Raw genomic sequence first — 21,735 nt, 5'->3', positions numbered from 1 at the left:
AATTATTTTATATTTTAGTAAAACACATTATTCTGAGAATGTGTTGTTAAAATTTATTAAACCTCAGCACCAAGAAAGGCCATTCACACCAACCAAATGGGTTTTTAACCTCTTAATTCCTTTTAAAACCTGAAAGGTGGTTATTCCTTTGGTAATTTAGGTAGTAAATTGTGTATTGCTAATTAAAACCTATTGCAAGAAGATCCTACTTATAATTAGGGGATATTTTGGCAAGAAAAAGGTACACAGAAGCACATAGAGACTGACTGATGTGTCAGGGGAAAAACAGGAAAATCCTGAGAGCAGAGGAGTGACTTACCTGGATTGGAGGACTCAATATCTGTCAGTATTTCAATGAAGTAGTTCAGAGGCAGAAATTCTACACTGAATGATGACTTGTCCATCATAGAACTCCGGGGCTAAAAGGGAAACGGCTGTGGTATCAGCTGATTCTCCACAACAAGCACAAACTTAAAGTGGTGAGAACTACAACTGCTGTCCATATGCTTATGTTAAAATGGGCAAAGAGGTTCCAAAATCATTTAGCGGGGCCTCTGCTCCACACAGACTCACCTGTTTGTTATAGTTCTGAAGCAGTTGCTTTACATGGTTCCGGGAAATAATGTTAGAACTCACAGGATGATCCCAAAGTCGACAGATCTTCTGACCTGTAAGCTATTTTTGCAAATTGAAAAATATGTAGAGGAGGATTTTTAGGGCAGTGAAAATACTCTGTATGATACTACAGTGTTAGATATATCTCCTTATATATTTGTCCAAACTCACAGAATGAACGACACCGAGAGTGAACCCTAATGCTAACTATGGACTTTGGTGATTGTGATGTGCAGTGTAGGTTCATCCACTGTAACGGATGGACCCATTCTGCTGGGGGATGCTGATAATAGGGGAGACTGTGTGTATGTGGAGGAAGGGGGTGTATAGGAAACCTCTGTACCTTCCACACTAAAAAATTTAAGTCAATAATAAAAATAAAAAGATGGAAAAATACAGAGAGGAGAATATAGCTCACAGCATTAAGTAAATTTATTTTATATCAATTCATAATTTTTTAAAATGTATTCCAGCTACTGAGTCTAACAGACAGACTCTTTATGGTTAATGACCTCGGAGAAAGGCCATTTCCTATGAGGTATGCTTCTGAATTTTGAATAAATACTCCCTTAAATGCAACTCTGAGGAAAGCATTTTGTGTAGTGAGGCTGCCAAACTCTTTTTCTGAAATGGAGTTCATCTGTTACTCTTCAAAACTGAGTATCTGCATGCCAACCCTACGTGATATTTTGATATGAAGCTAAAGGTTATAGGCATGTACTCTGCCAGTGTCTCGCCCAGAAAATTTTAATTCCCTAAGGGTATAAGGCAAAAAAAAAAAAAAAAAATCAAATTTAGAGACCAAACTAAATGTTCAGAGATATTCCCCAGAGAGATCTAGCCATGGAAAATATGCTTTGTTTTCTATTCTTGCCTCTGCCTCAGTAAGCCTGTGAGGGCGAGAAGGTGTTATAAAGCAAGGCGATTAGGTCCAGGAAGGCATCAGACATCCCTTTGTGGGAGGATCGTGCCAGAGACATAAGTGCTCAACGTATGTAAATGGCACAGAGCTGGCCAAGGCTCTCACGGCCGGGAAGTCCGCAGAGTCAGAGGCTCTGAAGACCTTGCCGTGGAATGTCTGAATTTCACAGCATTTCTGATTCAGAGAGCTACAATACCCCACAAAAACAAGGAGTGCCTGTATAACCCTCTCCCTCATGTTTCTCATTTTTCCTTCAACCAGGAATGTTTTCCTGCCGTAGTGCAAACAACAGTAAGAGGAAACGCAGCTCCAGAACCTTCTGACCTCACCTGTATTTCAATTTCTTATCAGTTTAAATGCCAAAAGCACATGTTTCCCCTCTGCCTCCCCTCAGACTCACAGACGTACATATTACTGTGGTTTCCTCAGAGGAGAAAACGGCTAAACGTTCTAGGTGGGCCTGTGCCGAAGCAGCACACGCACAGCCAGGGGAGCAAGCACTCGGCAGGCCCAGTGGGAGCAGCGGACAGACAGGTAGGGATGGACGGGATTTCTTGGAAAGGGCCGAAGGGTGAGACAATTCAACTGACTTCGGCCCAAAGCCAGTAACTGCTCTTCCTGCAAGAAGAAACTGAAGGAGGGGTACATGCCAAGGCTTAGAAAATAGAATATACTTCAGGATTACCGGAGGAAGCCGCACAATGATGCTGAACTTTACTTTTTCATTTTTCTCTGTATTGTCCAGATCTACAAGAAAGTCAGAAATTGGCAAACAAAATAAAACAAAACAAAAAGAAAAAGCCCAGTAATCTCCATTTTAATACCTGAGCAAGCTAATACTTCAGAGCTTCATCCTGGTAATGCATGTCCCAACCTTGTTTTTCAAGCCAAGTCTAACAACACTATGAAAATATTAGTTTGTGTCTCTCTGAATAAAAAAGGGATTTTTTTAACATCTTTATTGGAGTATAATTGCTTTACAATGGTGTGTTAGTTTCTGCTTTATAACAAAGTGAATCAGCTATACGTATACATATATCCCCATATCCCCTCCCTCTTGCATCTCCCTCCCACCCTCCCTATCCCACCCCTCTAGGTGGTCACAAAGCACGGAGCTGATCTCCCTGTGCTATGCGGCTGCTTCCCACTAGCTACGTATTTGACATTTGGTAGTGAGTATATGTTCATCCCACTCTCTCACTTCGTCCCAGCTTACCCTTCCCCCTCCCTGTGTCCTCAAGTCCATTCTCTAGTAGGTCTGTGTCTTTATTCCCGTCCTGCCCGTAGGTTCTTCAGAACCATTTTTTTTTTTTTAGATTCCATATATATGTGCTAGCATATGGTATTTGTTATTCTCTTTCTGACTTACTTCACTCTGTATGACAGACTCTAGGTCCATCCACCTCACTACAAATAACTCAATTTCGTTTCTTTTTATGACCGAGTAATATTCCACTGTGTATATGTGCCACATCTTCTTTGTCCATTCATCTGTTGATGGACACCTTGGTTGTTTCCATGCCCCGGCTATTGTAAATAGAGCTGCAATGAACACTGTGGTACATGACTAAAAAGGGATTTCTTAATGAAGCTGCTGCTCTATATCAGGGAACAGCATTCTGTAACAGGCTGCCAGTCACAGAGCAATTCTTCTGACTGACTTAAAACATGCAGCACCTTGAGGAATGGCAAATACTTCAATATATATTAACAAAACTCATCTATAAAATACCACAGTTGAATAATTTAACCAAGAGTCATTACACTACAGACCTTATTTCAAGTTCAAATTCCCACAGGCACTACACCTCTCATTACTTTTCCTTGCATTTCAAGTCTAACTTTGAGAGGACGGAGTTAATCAGCTGAAAGTAAGCCATTGCATGACATTTTTCTTGAGAAATAAGCCTTCAGTCTCCTATTCTCAAGTGCCCTCATGTACAGAAAAGGAGTCTAATAGTTGTGTACGGATTGAGAAGCCCTTTGGGGTCTCTTAAAGGGCAAAGGCACGGTGGTCCAAAGGATGGTTACGGGAAATGAACCGTACTCAGCAGGCCCAGCTGCGTAATTGTGGAACCCACGCAAAACGAAAACGAGGAGCCCCTCTTCAACTATTAAGAATGTCAAGATTGAATACAGAACATTAAACCCTGCACGGGCCCCTTCTGAGTGCAGCAGGGCCCCGTGTGACCACAGGTCGCACACCCACAAAGGCAGCCCGGTGGTGCTGGGGCTGGAACAAGGCAAACTCAGAGCCCCTTACCTTTCATGAGCCTTGTGACAGCTGTTTCTGTGAGAAGCAACACTCCGTTATCAATGTAATGCAGCAGGTTATGCAAAGGCAGACAATGGACACCAAGGATCGTGTGCAGAGTGTGAAAACCTAGGATGAGAGACCCGGGACGGTAGACACGGTCAGCCATCATCTCTGGCCTCCCAGAGGGAATGACTCTGGTGATGGCAATAAAGCACTCAGCTCACCACTTGGCAGCTAGAGTCAAATAAATGCTCCTTGAAGACAAGGTCCAAGGTTCCTTCCTTCTGTATTATCACAACTAAGTATTGTGCTGGGTATATAGTAAGTTCCCAATAAGCACGTATTCCCTCCACCTTGCATGCCTTCCTAGGCAAAAAGAGAAAAACAGTGCAAGGTCTGCTGAATGAAGATGGTTTTACAGTTTAAAAGGTTTGTAATTCTATGGTAAAATCGCAAAATAGAAAAATTAACAGTAGAGCTTCAAACTCCACATGCCCAGGCTAAAGCCTGATGGACAGGGACCATTTTGCTGCAGGAGAAAATATTTGGACCAGAAGGGGACTGATTAGTTTAGATGACTAATCTCTGGGTATGCCCTAGAGAAAGGCTTTTGGGGTCTACTTGGACTAAATCATATAAAAGAAGAACTAAAATGATATTGCCAGATAGCAAATCTCTAGGAATTCAGTAGAAAGGCACTCTCAAGCCCTTGGGCAGGGCTAAGTCTAAGTCTCACGGGCAGGGCTACCCAAACTCTCACAGAGCTAGAGCTCTAAGTCCACTATTCACACTAACCGACACAAACAAACAACATCAGACCGGGAGAGAATCAGAAAAGCCCTCTTGGAAAAGATGGCACGTGAGAGGCACTTTGAAGGGTTAATGCCATTCCTGAGAGTGGAAATGACGTGAGAGAACATACAGGCTGGAAAAGCAGCAGAAGTCAGGTTTGACCTGAGTAGACAGAGGCCGGAATCATGCTGTGCCGCTTACTAGACGTAGGTAATTAAGCCTTTCCAGCCTCTGTTTCTTCATCCCTAAAGTGGAATCACCAGTACCTTTCCTGCAGGGCTGCTTTGAGAGCTACAGCTAGGTCTGTGCAGAGCCTGGCACGTGGTGTAACAACGTGACCAACACCAGACAGGTACTGAGGCCTTTCATTTACGCACAGGCTCACTTGATCCTCATATGACACCATGAGGTGGGAACTACTTGATCCCCATTTTATAAATGGGGAAACCAAGATTCACAGGAGCTAAGAAACCTAACCGGGAAATAGTAAGTGGCTGAGTTAACATTTGAATGCAGACTGTGCGATTTTAGCCTAGCCTTTTAACCATGACGTTATCCTGCCTCAAGAACTGGTGTTAATGGAACAACCCGAACAGAGGCCCAAAGGTGAGAAAGCACGGGGCACATTTAGGAAAGAGTAAATGACCCAGCTGGGTTGGAACAGGCGTGCAAGAGGAATGGTGGAAGGTGAGACTGGAAAGGTTAATCTATTCAACAAAACCCCTTCGGCATGCCAGGCAAGGAGCTGGGTGTGCAGTGATGAGAAGAACAAGCATGACTGCTGCTCCCATCCACCTTCCAGTCTGATAGGGAGACTGACAATCAAGTAATCACAAAATAAATATTCATTTTTTTAAATATGACCAGTTCTATGAAGGAAAAGTATAGGGTGCTCTTAATATATGTGTCACGGGGTTGAATGCTGAATGACAGCAAGGAATTGATTATTTAGTCAACTCTGGGGAGGCACTGAAAGCTTTTGAGCAGGATTGTTAGAGGATGTGAGTTTTACTTGTGGAATATTAATGTGGCAACAGGCAAAGAATGGACCGGAGTGACAGCTTGCTACCGGAGGAATAAAGATCTGTTGGGAAGTGACTGCGTGAACGTGTCCAAGAGGGAATGAGGGCACTGAGAGTGAGAGGGAAGGAAGGGATCATAGGATCATGGCGACGTGTACTGGCTTGGAAACTGATTGGATGTGGATGGGGAATGACGAAGACTTGTTGCCTGACCTTAGAGGCTTACATGACAGAGACATGATGGCCAAAGAGAGCTGGGACTTGGATTCAGAGACGTCGTGGAGCTTTCTCTCTCTGAGCATATGAAACATGAGCAGTGGGAGACTTGAGTCCCATGTCCTGGCAACATTGAGGGTCAGATAAAGTTCAGACTCTGCCCTCAAGCAGATGTTAATGGGCTGACAATGGGATGAGTCTACTAACTGCTCTGATTCCAAAAAAAAATAGTGATTTTACTAGCTAATTAACAACATGAGATTTTTCAAATGGATTTGGACAGTCTTCTCAAGATTAAAAAAGTTATAAAATTATCTCTGAGGAAGAGTTTATAGAAGGTTATTGATCCTACAGATTTTCTCCATTCAAAATTCCTCTCTAGGGGCTTCCCTGGTGGCGCAGTGGTTGAGAGTCCGCCTGTCGATGCAGGGGACATGGGTTCGTGCCCTGGTCCGGGAAGATCCCACATGACGCAGAGCGGCTGGGCCCATGAGCCATGGCCACTGAGCCTGCGCGTCCGGAGCCTGTGCTCCGCAATGGGAGAGGCCACAACAGTGAGAGGCCCGCGTACCGCAAAAAAAAAAAAAAAAAAATTCCTCTCTAGCTCTGTGTCCATGTCCTAAAGATCCCTGATGACCGTTTATCCTCCATTCCCAGGGCACAGTCCCAAATTCAACAGCCCATTCCTTGCCTCCTCTCAGCATGTCAGCTCTAAGCAACAGAGCAAACTGGCTAGAAGTAGGCATTGGTACCGAAAGAGAGACCTTTTCCAGCCAGCTCTAGTCCTCACCCTCCAGGGCTCCTGGCCTTCTCCAGGCAGCAAAGAGAACACAGGTCCCTTTTAAGTGGTAAATGCTCCAGCTCTCAACTATGACTTCCCTTCTGTGGTCCTCATTCCCTTTTTTCTTTAAGTAATTCCGGTTACAAGTTTCTGACACTTGGAACTCAAACAGTTCTCACTAGTCCATGGGGCCTGGAAAGCGAGCACATTTACATACATACACACAAAAATACCTGCGTTTACACACACGTGCCCCACCCCCCAACATGATCCAGTGTCACTTCATATTAGGGATACAAACATTTCTGAGAAAAGGAAAAAGAGAAACTGCTCTCTCTTACTTGACCCATGGACACCAGCCATTAAGCTCTTACTCATAATAATTTTCAATCACTATGGGTAAAATTGTTCTGTGTTTTCCCTCCTTATCCATCCCTGTGTAGAAATGCAATGTTCTGTAGAAAGTGGATTTTTATGATCTCCCAGATATAATATTGTCCCCAGTGAGTCAGTGTCATTTACTTATAAAAGGAGCTTGGAGATCCATGGTGAACAAATCTGAAACTGTCGACCCATTTCTCTACCAGGTCTTTTGTGTTAATGACAAACAATTAAGAATTTAAGCTAGAAAGCCATATATAATTTTCATGAAATCTCTCCACTCTTTCTAGAGGGCACCTCACAATTCATATGCCATTTAAAGCCATCCATTCTCCTCATGAGTGGTCACTTTCAGATCCCTACAAAGTCACAAGAAACGCCTTTTGTGCCTCCACTACAAGCAGATCTTATAAGATAAGGCATATGGACAGAGAAAGTGTGACAGATTCCAGACTGTACCAGATATATCACAAATGCAGAGAAGTTGAGATGTGCTGTGGGGATTTTCTGGGCCCATAAACAGCCAATGTTTCAATATCAACTAATTCAACTGGAATATAAAATTCAAGAGGCAGCACAGAACAGTAGCTAGAAGCATAGATTTTAGGGCCAGACTCCCTGGATTTGAGCACTGGCTCTGTTGCCTAATAGCTATGTGACTGTAGGCAAGTTACTTAACTTTTCTGTGCCTCAATTTCACCATCTATAATGTGGGAATAATATTAAGTGGAACCATTTGAAAGTGCCGTCTTTGTTGGTCAAAAACTGGTTGGATATTAACAATTTAATATGGTTCAATTTAAGCTCTTATCACTTAGCATCATTATAAAAATTAAATGTGCTAATTTATGTAAAGTACTTACAATAGTACCTAGCACAAAATGGGGACCATATACATGTTGCCTTAAAATGAATGAACAAAGGAACAAATTAATGATGGATGGATGGATGGACAGATGTATATGAATGAATTAAATAAAATTGGCTAGTATATATTATATAGCGATAGCTATCATAAAGCTTAAAACTCATCAGAACTTAACACATAATAAGCATAAGGCAGGTCGTTTATAGCAAACAGGAGCTTGTTTCTTACAATGAATATTGATTTATATGCACATTTTCCCAACTAGACTTTTGTTAATTTTTGGAATTGCTCTAATTTCTAGCCCAGTACCTGGCATGAAATTGCTCAACAAATGTTTGTTGACTGAATGAAGAAATGACCAATTAAATGAATGACTGCAGACACATGCGCCAAAGGTGTTTTGAAGCCTGATTTGGTCCTTTTTCAAAATCCTAAGGGAAATTTTTAGCTTCCAAGGAACATATCAGAATCAACTCAATTTCTGACACCCAGCCAGACCTACTTCCTTCTGAGGGTTAACTTTCTTGATCAGATAAACTAGGCCTGGAGACATCAGAGAAAGATCTCCCTGAATCAGCTCCACTGGTTTTTGAACCAGAAAGTTGCATGGGGACCAGCCTTGGCTCCTAAAATTGGTGACAAGCTACTGTATAGTTTAATAATCAGAGGAGATCTGGTCGGCAGAGGCCAACCTCAGGCCCATCTGTCACAGTGACACCAGACACACAATCTCGCAGACATAGGAGGCTTATTCTTAAACTCATAATGCACCGAAGTCCAGAGACTACGTGAAGAAGAAAGAACAAGTTTATTACAACAAAAAACAAAAAAGCCAAGACTTACCAGGAGGCAGAGGTAAAAACAAACTGTTAGTAGCTTCCAAAATCCTGGTCATGATGTGAAAGACCGCAAATTCAGCAGCACTCGCCCGCCTATTGCTGGTCAAAGAACAAAGCAGCATGTCAGGCAAGCAGCTCATCTCCAAAACCCCATTTGCACGTAAGCAGTAGCTCTGAGTGCCACATCCTGGTGGAATGCATGCTAATTGTGAAAGGCTATGCCCCAGAGAAAGGTTCACAGATGTGATGACGACCAGCGGCCTAATGCCTACAATCTAACCAGACAGTAGGCACAGAAATGATAAACTGCATTAACTTAAATTCCCCTTCTTGGCAGTACTGAGCTCATGTGCCCCTTCCCCCCTCATCAGCCAGATGCCAAGGAAAGAGGACAGGTGAAGTAACAGGGGCATAACTTTAAATGTTGAGTTCAGAACTAAGATGGATGGTGTAAGGGGCTGGTGAGAGTTACTTTCAACCGGTAAGTCTCAAAAAGGCTTTGCTACAACAGGCAGCAATCAGAGTTGTTTTACCTCTTTGTACACCATGATAAAATAGAGCAAGAAATACTTGCGTACAAGTGGAGAACCCAGGGATGAAGATTATGTTTCCTCCAACTGGCTTCCAGTATTTGGCAAATGAGATCCAGCTAGAGGGTAAAGACAGTCTGTTAACCTCTGTTCATACCCTTTCCCCTACAAGGTATCCTTCCATAGCTCTGACAGGCATGTTCGGGCAGCTGGCATTCAGGCTGTGCCCGGACACAGAACCAGCCTTTCTGAGGTCAATTCTCAAGCACTGGAATCCAAAATGGAAAGACTGAAAATGTGCAGCCGCGTCTAACAGAGCACCCTCTGTCATTGCAGGCAGTGCCCCAGCTGAGCTTCCCCACCGCTCATCGGCCCCATCGCTCACAAACACAGGCCCTCAATCACAGGCCCTTATCCATCAGTGAAGGTCAAGTGCAACAGAGTTCGCCCTAGGCCTGTTATGTGGCAAGGGTGACATAGCTGACAGCTGACAGAGGAAAGGCGGTTCTGAAGAGAATGGGGGTCCTGAGCATGTGCTGTGGAGCACAACTAGTTCCAAGTCCAGGTTCTACGTTTTACTCATTTGCCAGCAACAGGGCAATCTCCGCGGAGCTGTTATCAGGACCACAAATCCATGCATTGCACATGTAGGCAAAGGACAGGGGCCAAAATTAGGAAGAGTTTCCATATGAGCACAGACAGACACTATTTATTCTCAATGATATAGATTCTCAGTTTCTCTTTGACTGAAATCAGGTAAGATAATAAATAAGCAATATAATCAGGTTTTGCAGCAACCTCCTCGGATTTATTTTCTAAAGGCTGTCCAGCCACTCTCCTGGGAGGGGACTGGGAGACTCAGCCGTTTGCTGCTGGGCAGGGGGAGCAGCTTTGGCATCAGTCAGTGACTGCTGAGTTGGAAAGACAGGGGCAACGAGTTTTCTGAGACCTCATCTCTACCATTTCTGGTCCTATTGGTTCAAGGAGCTGTTAGCACAAACTAGTGTTATGGGGATTCTTTTATGTGATTAACTATAGGGAAGAATGATGCTTGAAGAAAAACCTTAACATTCTGGAAGATGAAATTTAAAGTCAACAGAAAGAAAGATGGTTGGTGATGTGTTAAATAACTGTGTGTTATGAAAGGACAAAGAAAGTAGGTTAGTATCAACATGGGGAAGATCAGTAACACATTCATAAAGTGAGCCCCTTGGTATCATTCAACTGCAAAGAATTATTATTTAAGAAAGTTTCAGTGCCCTGCTTGTAAACATTAATATATGCAAATACCAACCTCTCCTCCTATACTAAAACTCTGAAAGTCAAACCTTACCACAGAAATTCAAATATATGATTTAAAACCAGATACTAATGACTGCAATAAAGGCAGAAAACTTTTTTAAAAAAATATTCCGCAACTTTATTCCGACTAATTAACTATGAACCGTCTCTATGGCCATATGACCAACAAAGGATTTGAGTGAGTTACTTCCATGCATGCACTTTACTATAGAAATAAATCAATGGGTGGCACTTGGGAGCATTTTGGGGAGTTGTTTTAATTCAACAAACACTCATTAAGCAAGTGCTATCCAAGAGCTCACGCTCCATTCACAGAGCCATTCTGCCACTACCCAGTTTTCCAAAATAGAAGATTTCTTTCTGTATTTCTTTTTCGTTTGTTTGTTTTTATTTTTTTTAATTTGTTTTAATTGAAGTAGAGTTGATTTACTATGCTGTGCCAATCTCTGCTGTACAGCAAAGTGACTCAGTTCTACACATACAGACACTCTTCTTTTAATATTCTTTTCCATTATTGAATATAGTTCCCTGTAAGGCAGAAAACTTTAAAAGTTAAACATGAAATTAAATCAGGGCCATATCTAATAAATTTAACTAATCTTCCAGAATTCAATGCAAAAATATTTGTTCACATTTACACACTGGTCCTATGCAAACCTGGAGAAATGGAGTGTTGCAGTGTTCTTTCTCTTTCTGTATATTTAAATACTTAAAAATTTTTATCCATCTTATTATTTCCAGGTTCTAAGTAGGGTGAGGCCTCAACTCCATATGCGTTTTGAAAGACTCAAGACAGCCTCAAATTTCAATCCAGCTGCATCACTTCTATTTACACATGGATCACACAATTTCAATGAGTGGCTACCAGGTAAATGGGATGCCAATCTCATCAGCAGACTCTGGAACGTGGTAAGTATTTATACAACTGGGCTGGAATCTCACCTAATTGGGCTGTTGGAGCTAAGTAAGAATTGAAGTTCAAGCTCTCTCATGTTTGCAGAAACCTCCACGTACAGAAAACACTACCTATGGTTTACTAAGGAGCTGGAAGATGACAAGATGACATGAACATTTGGCAACCACTGCTGAATTCGTCACTGTTCCAGGCTTCCATGAGCGTATAACCACTACCGCAGGGAGTGCAATAAGCCACTGCCAGAGCCACATTCTCTTTGTTTTTTGGTTCTTTTCCCCCTTTCTTCAATCTACAGCACCACATATACAGGTTTGAGGATGGGAGAGCTCCAAAAAACCTAATACGAAAAACCTACTGAACCACATACTGGGAACTATACACCCAGAGACCAAGCGGTTGAGCAGGGGTGGGTCGGGTAGAGAAGATAAAGCAAAACCAACCAGTTTTGAAACATAGTCCAGAACCATCTGTTCAATTTTCTTCTTTTCTACACCCTGTAGATGTCTCAAAAGATGGTCTTTTAGCTCAGACACCATCTGAAAACAGAATATAGATTAGATAAGTCACAACCTACCCAATCACACCTGCAACTGGTTTGAATTCTATTCATTTATTAACACTTCCTATCAATATGAAAGATATTGGACCTGAAGATCCCACTAGCAGAAATGCATAACCCACAATGTTCCTTAATGGGCATAAATCAGGGGGCACCACCATTTTCCTCGAGAGGAATGACTTATGATTCACCCAAAGTCCAGTCAACAGCTGAGAGCCAGGCTCCCAGCCCTGCTGAGAATTCTCCAAAGAAGCCAGTGGAAGTCACTAGCTTAGCAGTCAAAGGCTTTGGGATCTACCAAAGGATTGAAGTCTACTGCGCCTGGCTATGGAGAGCTAACGGGAACAACTCTAAACGTGGAATGACTATGCTAATGGGGGTGGCGGGAAGGGACAGGATTTGGGTGTTTGCAAGGACAGAGGATGGAGTAAAAGGAAATGCACCAGGTATCTCTCTCTGCACAATGGTTAAGACATTCCACGCAGCTCCCTGACATGTAAAGGTATGGATATATTTAGCCTAGTGCCTCCAAATGGGCTTGTTTCTGTAGCCACACTCTTCTAACCATCCCTGGGGCTCCCCAATCAGTGTGGCATTCCCAGCCCTCCCACTTTTTGCTTTTCTCTCCTTTTCTTCCTTTTTTTCTCGCTTTTGCCTAAATGGCCTGATCAGCTACAAACCCTCTTGGCTAGAGAAATCTTTGCATCAATAAACACCATGGGAATTGTACAACTGACAACACAAGTATATATACCTTCTATTTTAGCAGATTTACATTTATGACAGACACACTGGGTAAACCTTAGCCCGTGGCATCCTGGGCCAAGACAGAGTGGTATATTATTTCAATTCAGTCTCCGGCATGTGCTAATTGATTAGGCTTTAAAAAAAATTATTTTTTTTCTGTGTAAGTTATAATGCATATTTTTGTGCATTTCAATTTTTCTATAATAAGCATAAAGATGAAAATTTAAATTGCTCATAATCCTACCATCTACATTAACACTTTGGGTTTTTTATTTTCCTTTTTTCAGTTTGCACACTCATTCTAATATTTTACAATCTGCTTTTTCTCACATAATAATTTATGTCATTAAATATTCTTTATCACACTAGTTGTAATGGCTGCACAGTGTCCAATTTTATGAAAATACTATAATTGAATTATTTATTCCCTTCTTATACATATGCGATATTTCCTTAACTATTGTTACAAATACCACCAAAAAATCCTTACACAAAAGTTGCTTGCCATATGCTCGATTATTTTGTCAGGCTAAATTCCTAGAAATGGAATTCATTGGGTCCCTACTTAAGGTTACAGAGACATTGCTAAAATGGCTTCCACTGTGGTTATATTAATTTCCAATTCCATCTCATGAGGCTGTCAAATTCCCTGTACCCTGAACTTTCCTAGTATGATTTTTAAATTTTTGTCAATTTGATAGACAAAAAAAAAAAGACAAACAAAGAAAAACATTTATTCTGTTTGTCATTTGATTATAGTAATGTTAAGCATTCTCTTTCTTACCCTGCCCCAACTCAAGATCTCTTGGCCTAAATTAACTTTTGAAAATTCACTGGTCACAGCTTTTGTCCATTTCCCTTCCAGTGTGTTGTTCTCTTACTGATTTATAAACATTACATGCCAAATGTTATTCTTTTATCACATATGTGGCAAATACTTTTTTCTAAATGTATTGCCTTTCTGTTGTTCTCTTCTAAGTTTTCAGTCAATCTTCTCCTGTAGGTTTATGTTCAATAATACACTTAAAAGGCTTTCTCAGTATTTTTTAACTGTCCCCTTATTTTATTCAAATTCTTTCACACAGTTTAAAATTTTTATATGACTCCTTAACCTGACATTTCTGTTGGTTTATGATATAAAGTGGCGGTATTTGGGGTGGGAAGAATCTAACTTAACTGTCTTTTCCAAATAGTGAGGCATTGATTGATTGATTGAAAATTATTTCTTTCCACATTGATTTTTAAATGCCTCATTTTTATCATACACCAAATACCCAAATTTAAACTAGAGCCTCCTGTCTATCTTTGTATCAGCACCATATTGTTCCAATTATTGTAGACCAACAACACATTTAGATATCTCATAACGCCAGTCCCATTCCTCTTTATTTTGTCAAGTGAGTCAGTCAACTGTCAGAGAAATTTCACTGGCTTTTTGTTTATAATTTTACTAAAGTTAGATGCTAAGGATTTGGAAATAATACACTGTTTTTCGTTATCTTTTTTAACTGGTTAATCCTAATCAAAAAGAAAATAAATATAGCATCACCAGCTTACTAATTTGCAGCATTATTTTTTTTATTTTTTAATTTTATTATTTTCCCAGTTGATTATTTTTTTTGTTGCATTAGACAATCATAGCATCTTCTTTTACTTTCATTTCTTATTGCATTGGCTAGAATTTCTAAAACAACATAAAATTTTAGTGAAAATAGCAAGGATACTTAACTTCTTTCTGACGTTAATAGGAATGCCTCCAATGTGACATGAAGAAGGATGCTGGCTATTAGTATTAGACTATACTTTGTTTAAAATTCCAGGAGTGGAATTTTACTTTTATCAACTTTTAGCACCTATAGAATCTTTTTTTTCCTCTTTGACTTAGTCGTGTGATGAATTACATTAATATATTTTCTAATATTAAGCCTTCCTAGAAAGAAGCCCATGTGGCTATGCTGTATTTTCAAATAGAGCACTGGGAAGTATTTTAGTTACGCCTGTAGTATCTATATTCATAACCGTTAAGTAGTCACTGTCGGATTCTGGTTTTAAGGTTATGCTGGCTTTTTAAAGTGATTAAGAAGCTTCCCATCTTTTTTTCAAAAATACTTTACATAACATGAGAATGATCTGGTCCTTAAAAGTCTGAAAGCACAAACTTATTAAATAACTTGGGGCCTTTTTTGGAGATAATCTTTCATATTTTTTCCAAATTATTTTATGGTTATTATGCTTTCAGGCTTTCTATCTCTTCTTGGCTCAAGTTTGGTCATTTCTAGTTGTCAAGGAAACTTTGTTTAACTAGAATTTTTAAGTGTATGAATATGTATTTACACATATTTTTCTCATATTTTTCAACTACCTATATTTAAGGTAATAGATTATCCCATTCCTAAGCCTGCACAGTATTAAAAATATTTTATTAGACTTCTCAGATGTTTAATAGTTTTTTTTTAAGATTTTGGATTTATTTGCCAATCCTGTTCTTCAATTAATTTATTTTGATTTACATCTCTTTGGTCTTCCTAGTGGTAGGACCTCTTGAGAAAAAATACTTTATCCCGTTGTATTTTAAACCCAAATACAAATGCTACAGAGACGCTGCTGTTTCCTATTTTAAAAACTCTCAGTGCTATACATTTCCTTATGATGTTTTATAATTATACATTTATTGGGGTCACTGATTAATTCATGTCTCTCTCACGAGACTACAAGTACCAAGAGGGCAGAAATTATATATGTGTTCCTCACCGCTGAGCCTACAGTGAGTGACTGGCAACAACCCTGTGTTGAAAGAGTGAATGAAAAACAAGAACAGAATGAGAAGTACAATCTAGCCCTTCCTCCTTTCCTTGGAGCCCACTGTTCACCAGCACTGAACAGCCCACAGACCACTTACCAGCCCCATAAGCAGCCGCTGGTGGTTGTCTTCCTCCTGGAAGAGGGGTGTTAATCTTGGCTCTGAAATTAAAGAGAGCAACAGTCAAGCAGGGTGGTTTTCGGGAATGGGCTGGAAGGAGGAGGCCTCAGCCTGGGTTTCCCTTCTCTGAGTCACTGGGAAAACATAACAATTCCCTGATGGGATGAAAATTTTTCATTCAGTGTGACCTAGTTCTACACGCTGCAACTTAACACTTAGTGATATGCAGAGAGAGAGAGAGAGAGAGAGCTGTGAACCAGAGAGGCAGAAACTGGGAAAGAAAGAAAGAAAACAAGGAACACGTTCCCAACACCAATATACTCGGACTTTGATTTCTCTTCAGTGTGAAGACTCACCACTAAGATCCTCTGCTTCATAGGAGAATGAATGACTTGGGCCCTCTCTAAACCCTAAGGGAGGGGCAAACCCAGGGATGGGGACTTAGTGAAGGGGCGCATGACGCCCTTCTTTCTGACTCCAACTTGTAGTTTATAGAGTAACTGAGGCGAGACCAGTCAGTTACTGGGGTAAATAAGAATAATTGGCACAAGTTATGGGACTGAAAAGGTAGCTAACTGAGATGGAAGAGTGGCATGTAAGGTTAAACCAAATGGCACTTTCTCCACCTTGATTTGCACCGCACCAGCAAGACTGGGGGGACAGGAAAACGCTGTCTCTAGGAAGATCTGCCCTAACGCTCCGCTAACGGCACCTTCGTGCCCCACCTTCCTCTCCCAGAACCTGAGTCACGAGCCCGTCAACAGGCGGAACTGCCCTGGTCAGGGGGCTGAGGACTCTGTGTGGGAGGGCACGGATGCCTCTTGACCCCTTGAGATAAATCCTAACTGGATCCTACACAGCCTTCATGGGAAACAATTCAAAACTAGAGCCCAGTAGTTTTCACGGCTGTTTTGAACTTCACAAGGAATGTTCCATCTCTGACAGTGACATTTTTCCTAGGAAACTAGCACAACCAAAGCACATGAGAGGAAGGGGCAAGTTCCCTGAAGGTCATCAAGTGAGAACAACTAGTAACGGGACGCAAACAGGCCTGAAGTACAAGAACAAGAGTTCTACCCAGTCGTGGGAGCAGAGGACACACAGGAACCTCAGCCAGACTGGCAGCACTTCCCACAGTGCAAATCCCCTAGCAACGCAAGGAGGGGAGCCTGCATGCTCACTCACACCCCTGGCGGACTCCTCCTGCCTGGTGCTGGTGGCAGAGCCCTGGCTTCAGGCCTAGATGGCCTGGTTCCCGGGGCTACTCAGTGACTTCACAGCTCATGCGGGCTGTGCGCACAGCTGCAGGATGTGCGGCAACGCATCATATAAAATAATGTCCGTTAGGGTCACCCAACATATACCTAAACATCCAAGCCCATAAAACAGAAGTGGGACATAAAAACAACAGCTCCTTTTTTAATGGAGGCTGACCTTTAGGAAGTCTGAAAGAGTTCCACAGACAAAATCACCAAAAAAGCCTATATTGAATACGCTTGGCATCCTCTCCTCCCAGTTTCCCCTAGCTAAGTTCCCCTTCTTTGTCAAGACTTAACTCGGACATCACCCCGCCGTGGGAAGCCTTTACAACCTTCGTCCCCACTCCTGACCTAGCCCCTCACCCCCTGCACCCTGCAGCTGCGTAATGCCTGTCCCCTGGTTTAGAGGCTATGTGCTAGCATTTCTTCCTCACACACTAAAGATAAAGCAGCCATGTCAGGTATCCCATGTACCAAGCGAGGGACTGGGCACTGTAAACACGACCCTGTTGACTCTCATTTTCTCCTCACGCTTGCCCTGAGGAGAACAACACACAAAATGGATAAATGGCTTGCCTAAAAGCACATGGTGGCCAAGCTGGAGTTTAAGCCCAGTTCTGTCCGCCTCTAAGTCCATACTCTCCCCCCATACCCACACTGCTTGTCTAGAGGCCCCTCGTCTTTGTGCCCCTGTGACCTAGCCCAGGGAGTGCCCAAGTGCTAACCGAAATGAAAGGAACATACAAGTCAAAGATCCTTGTATGATCAGACAGCTGGAGAGAAAGCAGCTCTAAGCCCAGGGGAACTACACCCTGGGAGGACAGCCAGAGGGCATGTTAATTCGATCAGTTCTGTGGGGAAACAGAAGGAAAACAAACAGTCAGGGACTCCTCGGCAAGAGCAGCTGTCCCCAAAGGACCTGGTGCCAAGAGAGACATGGAAGGAGCTGGGTGGCCACTCTGATGGGAAAATAGTAAAGGGTGCTGCCTTCACAGCACTAGTGGAAGGGATTTCCCTGCCAACCCCCAGTGGGAGGAAGAATGGTATTACAAAACACTGACTGAAATCCAGAACGCTTTATTTTATTTTCTTACCCAAATTCCTTGCTTCTAGGTTAGAAATCACCCTACAAAGAAATTAGCCAATGTTATTCACACAGGAAGCATTATTCAAAAAAAAAAAACAACGAAAGCCACACCACCATACAAAGATATCCTCCTTTAAAAACCCATCAAACCACCGCAGAAACTGTTCTCAGGCTGCTGAAAACCTCAAAAACTTTAATCAACTTGGCAAAAGCCACATTAGGCAATTTATAAAATCTCAAAACTCTTTAGTGCAAACAATGACAATAATTTAGAACAATTACAGCTCTCAGTTATTGGAAATAAGGGGAACAGAAAATAGAACAGGGGTTGGAATGGGGCCTATGCTTATAGCACTCCGAGATGACTCATCTACCCAGAAAATATGCTTTCAAAATAAGAGCAAGCTCACCAGCCCACTTACACTTGTTTAAAATCAACCTAATGTTTGTACCCCTCTAAAGTGCTCAACTAATAAGAGTTTTCTTTACCACTTATTCCTTGTAAGTCATCTAGCCTCAGGATGCAAATCTAAAAGGTTTAACATATAAATTTTTCCCACTAGAAACTCCAGCTCCAAACTCCAGAATAGGGGTCAGGTGGCTGTGTTAATAAGCTGATAGCATCATCTCGCTGAGGATATGCAACAAAAGTAAGCTACTTCCCTGAAAGGTAGCCAAGAAAGTAATTGCAAAATATAACCATCTTACAGCTACAATAATCCCTCATTTTACTTACTTTATTGCATTATCAAGAATATTTCTCACATACACCGTGGACCTTCTTTTTCCTTTTTTCTAGGAGTGAGAACACGTCAAAAGTGTGGAAGGTGAAGGTTTTGTGGGTGACATTTTTCACACTCAGGTCATAATACAATATAGTTTAAGAGTTCAGAAAAAAGAGAGGTACTTTCCAGGTAATCAGAACACCTAAATTCTTTAACAATTGCTCTAAAAACGTTTTATTCTGAAACTATTACATATTTTATATAGTTGCAAGTCAACTACATATTATATACAACACTACAACTATATCCAACAATGCTACAGACAGCTCATGTACTCTTTACCCAGTCTCCCTCAGTGTTTACATCTTCTATAAATAACTATAGTACAATACACAAATCAGCAAACTGGCACTGGTACAGTGAGCGTATAGTGCTGTCATTTTATCACATGTGTAGATTCACATACCACAATGTACCACCATAATCAAGATACAGAAATGCTCCATCACCCCGAAGATCTCCCTTGTGCTATCCCTTGATAGGGGTCACATTCACTCTTTTCCTTTCAACCATCCCTAACCCCTACCAACCACTACTTTGGGAACACCCAGGGGTTTTTTTAATCAATTTTTAACTACACAAGGAGCACAAAAACACATCTGAGACCCGGATGTTAATCCCACTTCTACTATGAACATGCCATGTGTGTCCTTTAACCTCTTTGCACTTGAATTTCCTCTTCAAGAGAAGAGAGGTCAGAGAAGCACCTTGGTCTCCCTACTGGGGATCAGCAGTATTAATAAGCAGTACCTGGCAAGTGGGGAGAGTGCTGGAACACGGGCCAGCCTAATGGCCTAAGGGCATCACCGAACCTAATCGGCTGGTCTTCTGCTTCTTGCTCTGCGCTCAGGAACCCACACATACCTCTTCCGAGATCAGGCTGTGCCACTCTCTCCTGACCACGCTGTTGTTATAGTGTAAGTGTGGCTTGGAGTACTTAACATATTCCAGGTTGGAGTTCAGTTTTTCCCAGTAGCCCTTAAAGCTATGCACCTGTAGGAGATAAAATCATTGGTGAGCTTGAGAAACAGGTCCTGTGGCCCAAAGTACTCGGCAAGGGCCACGCAAGCCTTGCTGCAAAGCTGGGCTCACTTCACTTCCTTAGCTCTCATGAGGCAGCATTTCTGAGTGGACACTTCCCACAAAGCACAGCTTTCTTGCCCCGATAGGAATTCTAAAATAGACCAGAAGAGGCTTGCCTTCCTCCCTTCCTTTTCGAGTCCCTTTTACACACAGAGAGAGCTGCTCACCTCCCTAAGCCAATAGGACTCCCCTGGGTGAGGGCTAAGTGGGGAAGCCTACACTGAACACATCGAATCATTTCCTCCCCAGAGACCCATTTTTCTGACTCAGATTGTGTCAACAATGCCATGTTTGGTGAGAGAATGTGCACAAGATTTGGAACACGTGGAAGAATAGGGTTACTTTCCCACTGAGTTCATTTACTTCCAAAGGATCTTGTTCAAAACTCAGGAATCAGAAAGGTGAAATGAACTCCTTTCACAGTCAGTTGTCAAATACTCCAAGACAGAATTAGTTGGCGACCATCCCATCTAGGTTTTTGATGTATTGATATCATTGTACTACCCTGAAGCAAAAAATACCCATTATGTTCATTTTTAAACAAAATGCAAGAGTAATACATTTTTTAATGTTGAAGGATATCCTGACAAAAAATTGTTTTTGCAAATTAATGAAGATAGATTTATGATACACACTTTCTTGCCAAAACATATGCAGTTATAAAAGATTTGACTGGGGTCGAGGGTGCAATGTGTGGCCATAAAACAAAGTGAGTTAATGTCTACTGTGCAAACAGACTTGGCTGTATTACAAGGGAGAAAAGAGAACTTAAAAAAGATGCCTCAATCAAGAAAAATGCCCTTTTGTTAAGTAATAGCACATCACCCAAATTCTTATTGAAAGGATAGTCACAATGGGCTCAAAATGGATGCTGAAGTATCAGTAAAGTGAGTTACGTAATAAAACTAACTTGCTGTTTCAGAAATTAGTTGGCTGGGGAGGGAATCCAGGTAAAAGTCTGGAACTGCCTAAGAGGCAAGAGACCACTGTTTTGGGGTGCGTGAGGAGAGGGGATTCAGAGCACCGCCTAACCAAGCTCCAGAGTTGGGCGTGAGCCACGGCTATCAGTGCGGACACTAGAGACGGTCATGAAACACTAAGGCTGCTGCTGCAGCCACCAAGAAGTCTGTGTGCAAGCACAGGTCACTATCTACACCTCCTCTCCCGGGAGCCTGTGAAGCCCGCCACTGCCAGGGTCCCGTGATCCAGGGACAACTTGCCCGGGAGAACACACGGCGCTCCTCAGGCTGTTGCAATGTCATGTTGGCCTCTGCCGCCGCAGGCTTGCCCCACATACCATACCCCTCCCTCCCTCCAGTCTGAGTGAGCCAGAGCCCCCTAATCAGCTGCTCCTTTAACCCCCTCTGTCTGAGCGAAGAACAGACTCCCTCTGCATGTGACATACATGCAGAGCCGGGGCCAAATCCAAAGCTGAAACCCAGGAGCTGTGCGAACAAACAACAGAAAGGGAAATTTCTCCCAGCAGCCTCAGGAGCAGCAGATTAAATCTCCACAATGAACTTGATGTACTCTGCATCTGTGGAATACCTGAATAGACAACAAATCATCCCAATATTGAGGCGGTGGACCTAGGGAGCAACTGTAGACTTGGGGTTTGCTTTCTGCATCTAATTTGTTTCTGGTTTTATGTTTACATTAGTTTAGTATGTAGAGTTTATTATCATTGGTAGATTTGTTTATTGATTTGATTGCTCTCTTCTTTTTTTTATATATAGATATATATATGTTTTTCCTTCTTCTCTTTTTGTGTATGTGTATGCTTCTGTGTGTGATTTTGTGTGTATAGCTTTGCTTTTACCATTTGTCCTAGGGTTCTGTCTGTCCGTTTTTTTC

General features: G+C 41.9%; 1 protein-coding gene across 3 annotated transcripts in view; it reads right to left on the bottom strand.

The window, feature by feature from the left end:
• The window catches only part of GSAP (gamma-secretase activating protein), an 89,868-nt gene that overhangs the window by 2,613 nt on the left and 65,520 nt on the right, over positions 1-21,735 (bottom strand). For 2 of the 3 annotated variants that reach the window (XM_004263392.4, XM_033439646.2), the window contains 11 exons: positions 19,663-19,791; positions 18,750-18,808; positions 18,021-18,052; positions 15,647-15,708; positions 11,882-11,977; positions 9,272-9,342; positions 8,698-8,792; positions 3,801-3,920; positions 2,223-2,284; positions 574-675; positions 320-419 (listed from right to left, as the gene is read on the bottom strand). In XM_004263392.4, the coding sequence (XP_004263440.1) occupies positions 320-419; positions 574-675; positions 2,223-2,284; positions 3,801-3,920; positions 8,698-8,792; positions 9,272-9,342; positions 11,882-11,977; positions 15,647-15,708; positions 18,021-18,052; positions 18,750-18,808; positions 19,663-19,791 (928 nt within the window). The remainder of the gene's footprint in view (positions 1-319; positions 420-573; positions 676-2,222; positions 2,285-3,800; positions 3,921-8,697; positions 8,793-9,271; positions 9,343-11,881; positions 11,978-15,646; positions 15,709-18,020; positions 18,053-18,749; positions 18,809-19,662; positions 19,792-21,735) is intronic. The other variant, XM_033439641.2, reaches the window with a different exon arrangement.

This window comes from Orcinus orca, chromosome 9, assembly GCF_937001465.1.
Source record: "Orcinus orca chromosome 9, mOrcOrc1.1, whole genome shotgun sequence".
Lineage (NCBI taxonomy): Eukaryota > Metazoa > Chordata > Mammalia > Artiodactyla > Delphinidae > Orcinus > Orcinus orca.
This window is presented reverse-complemented; position numbering and strand designations above follow the sequence as displayed.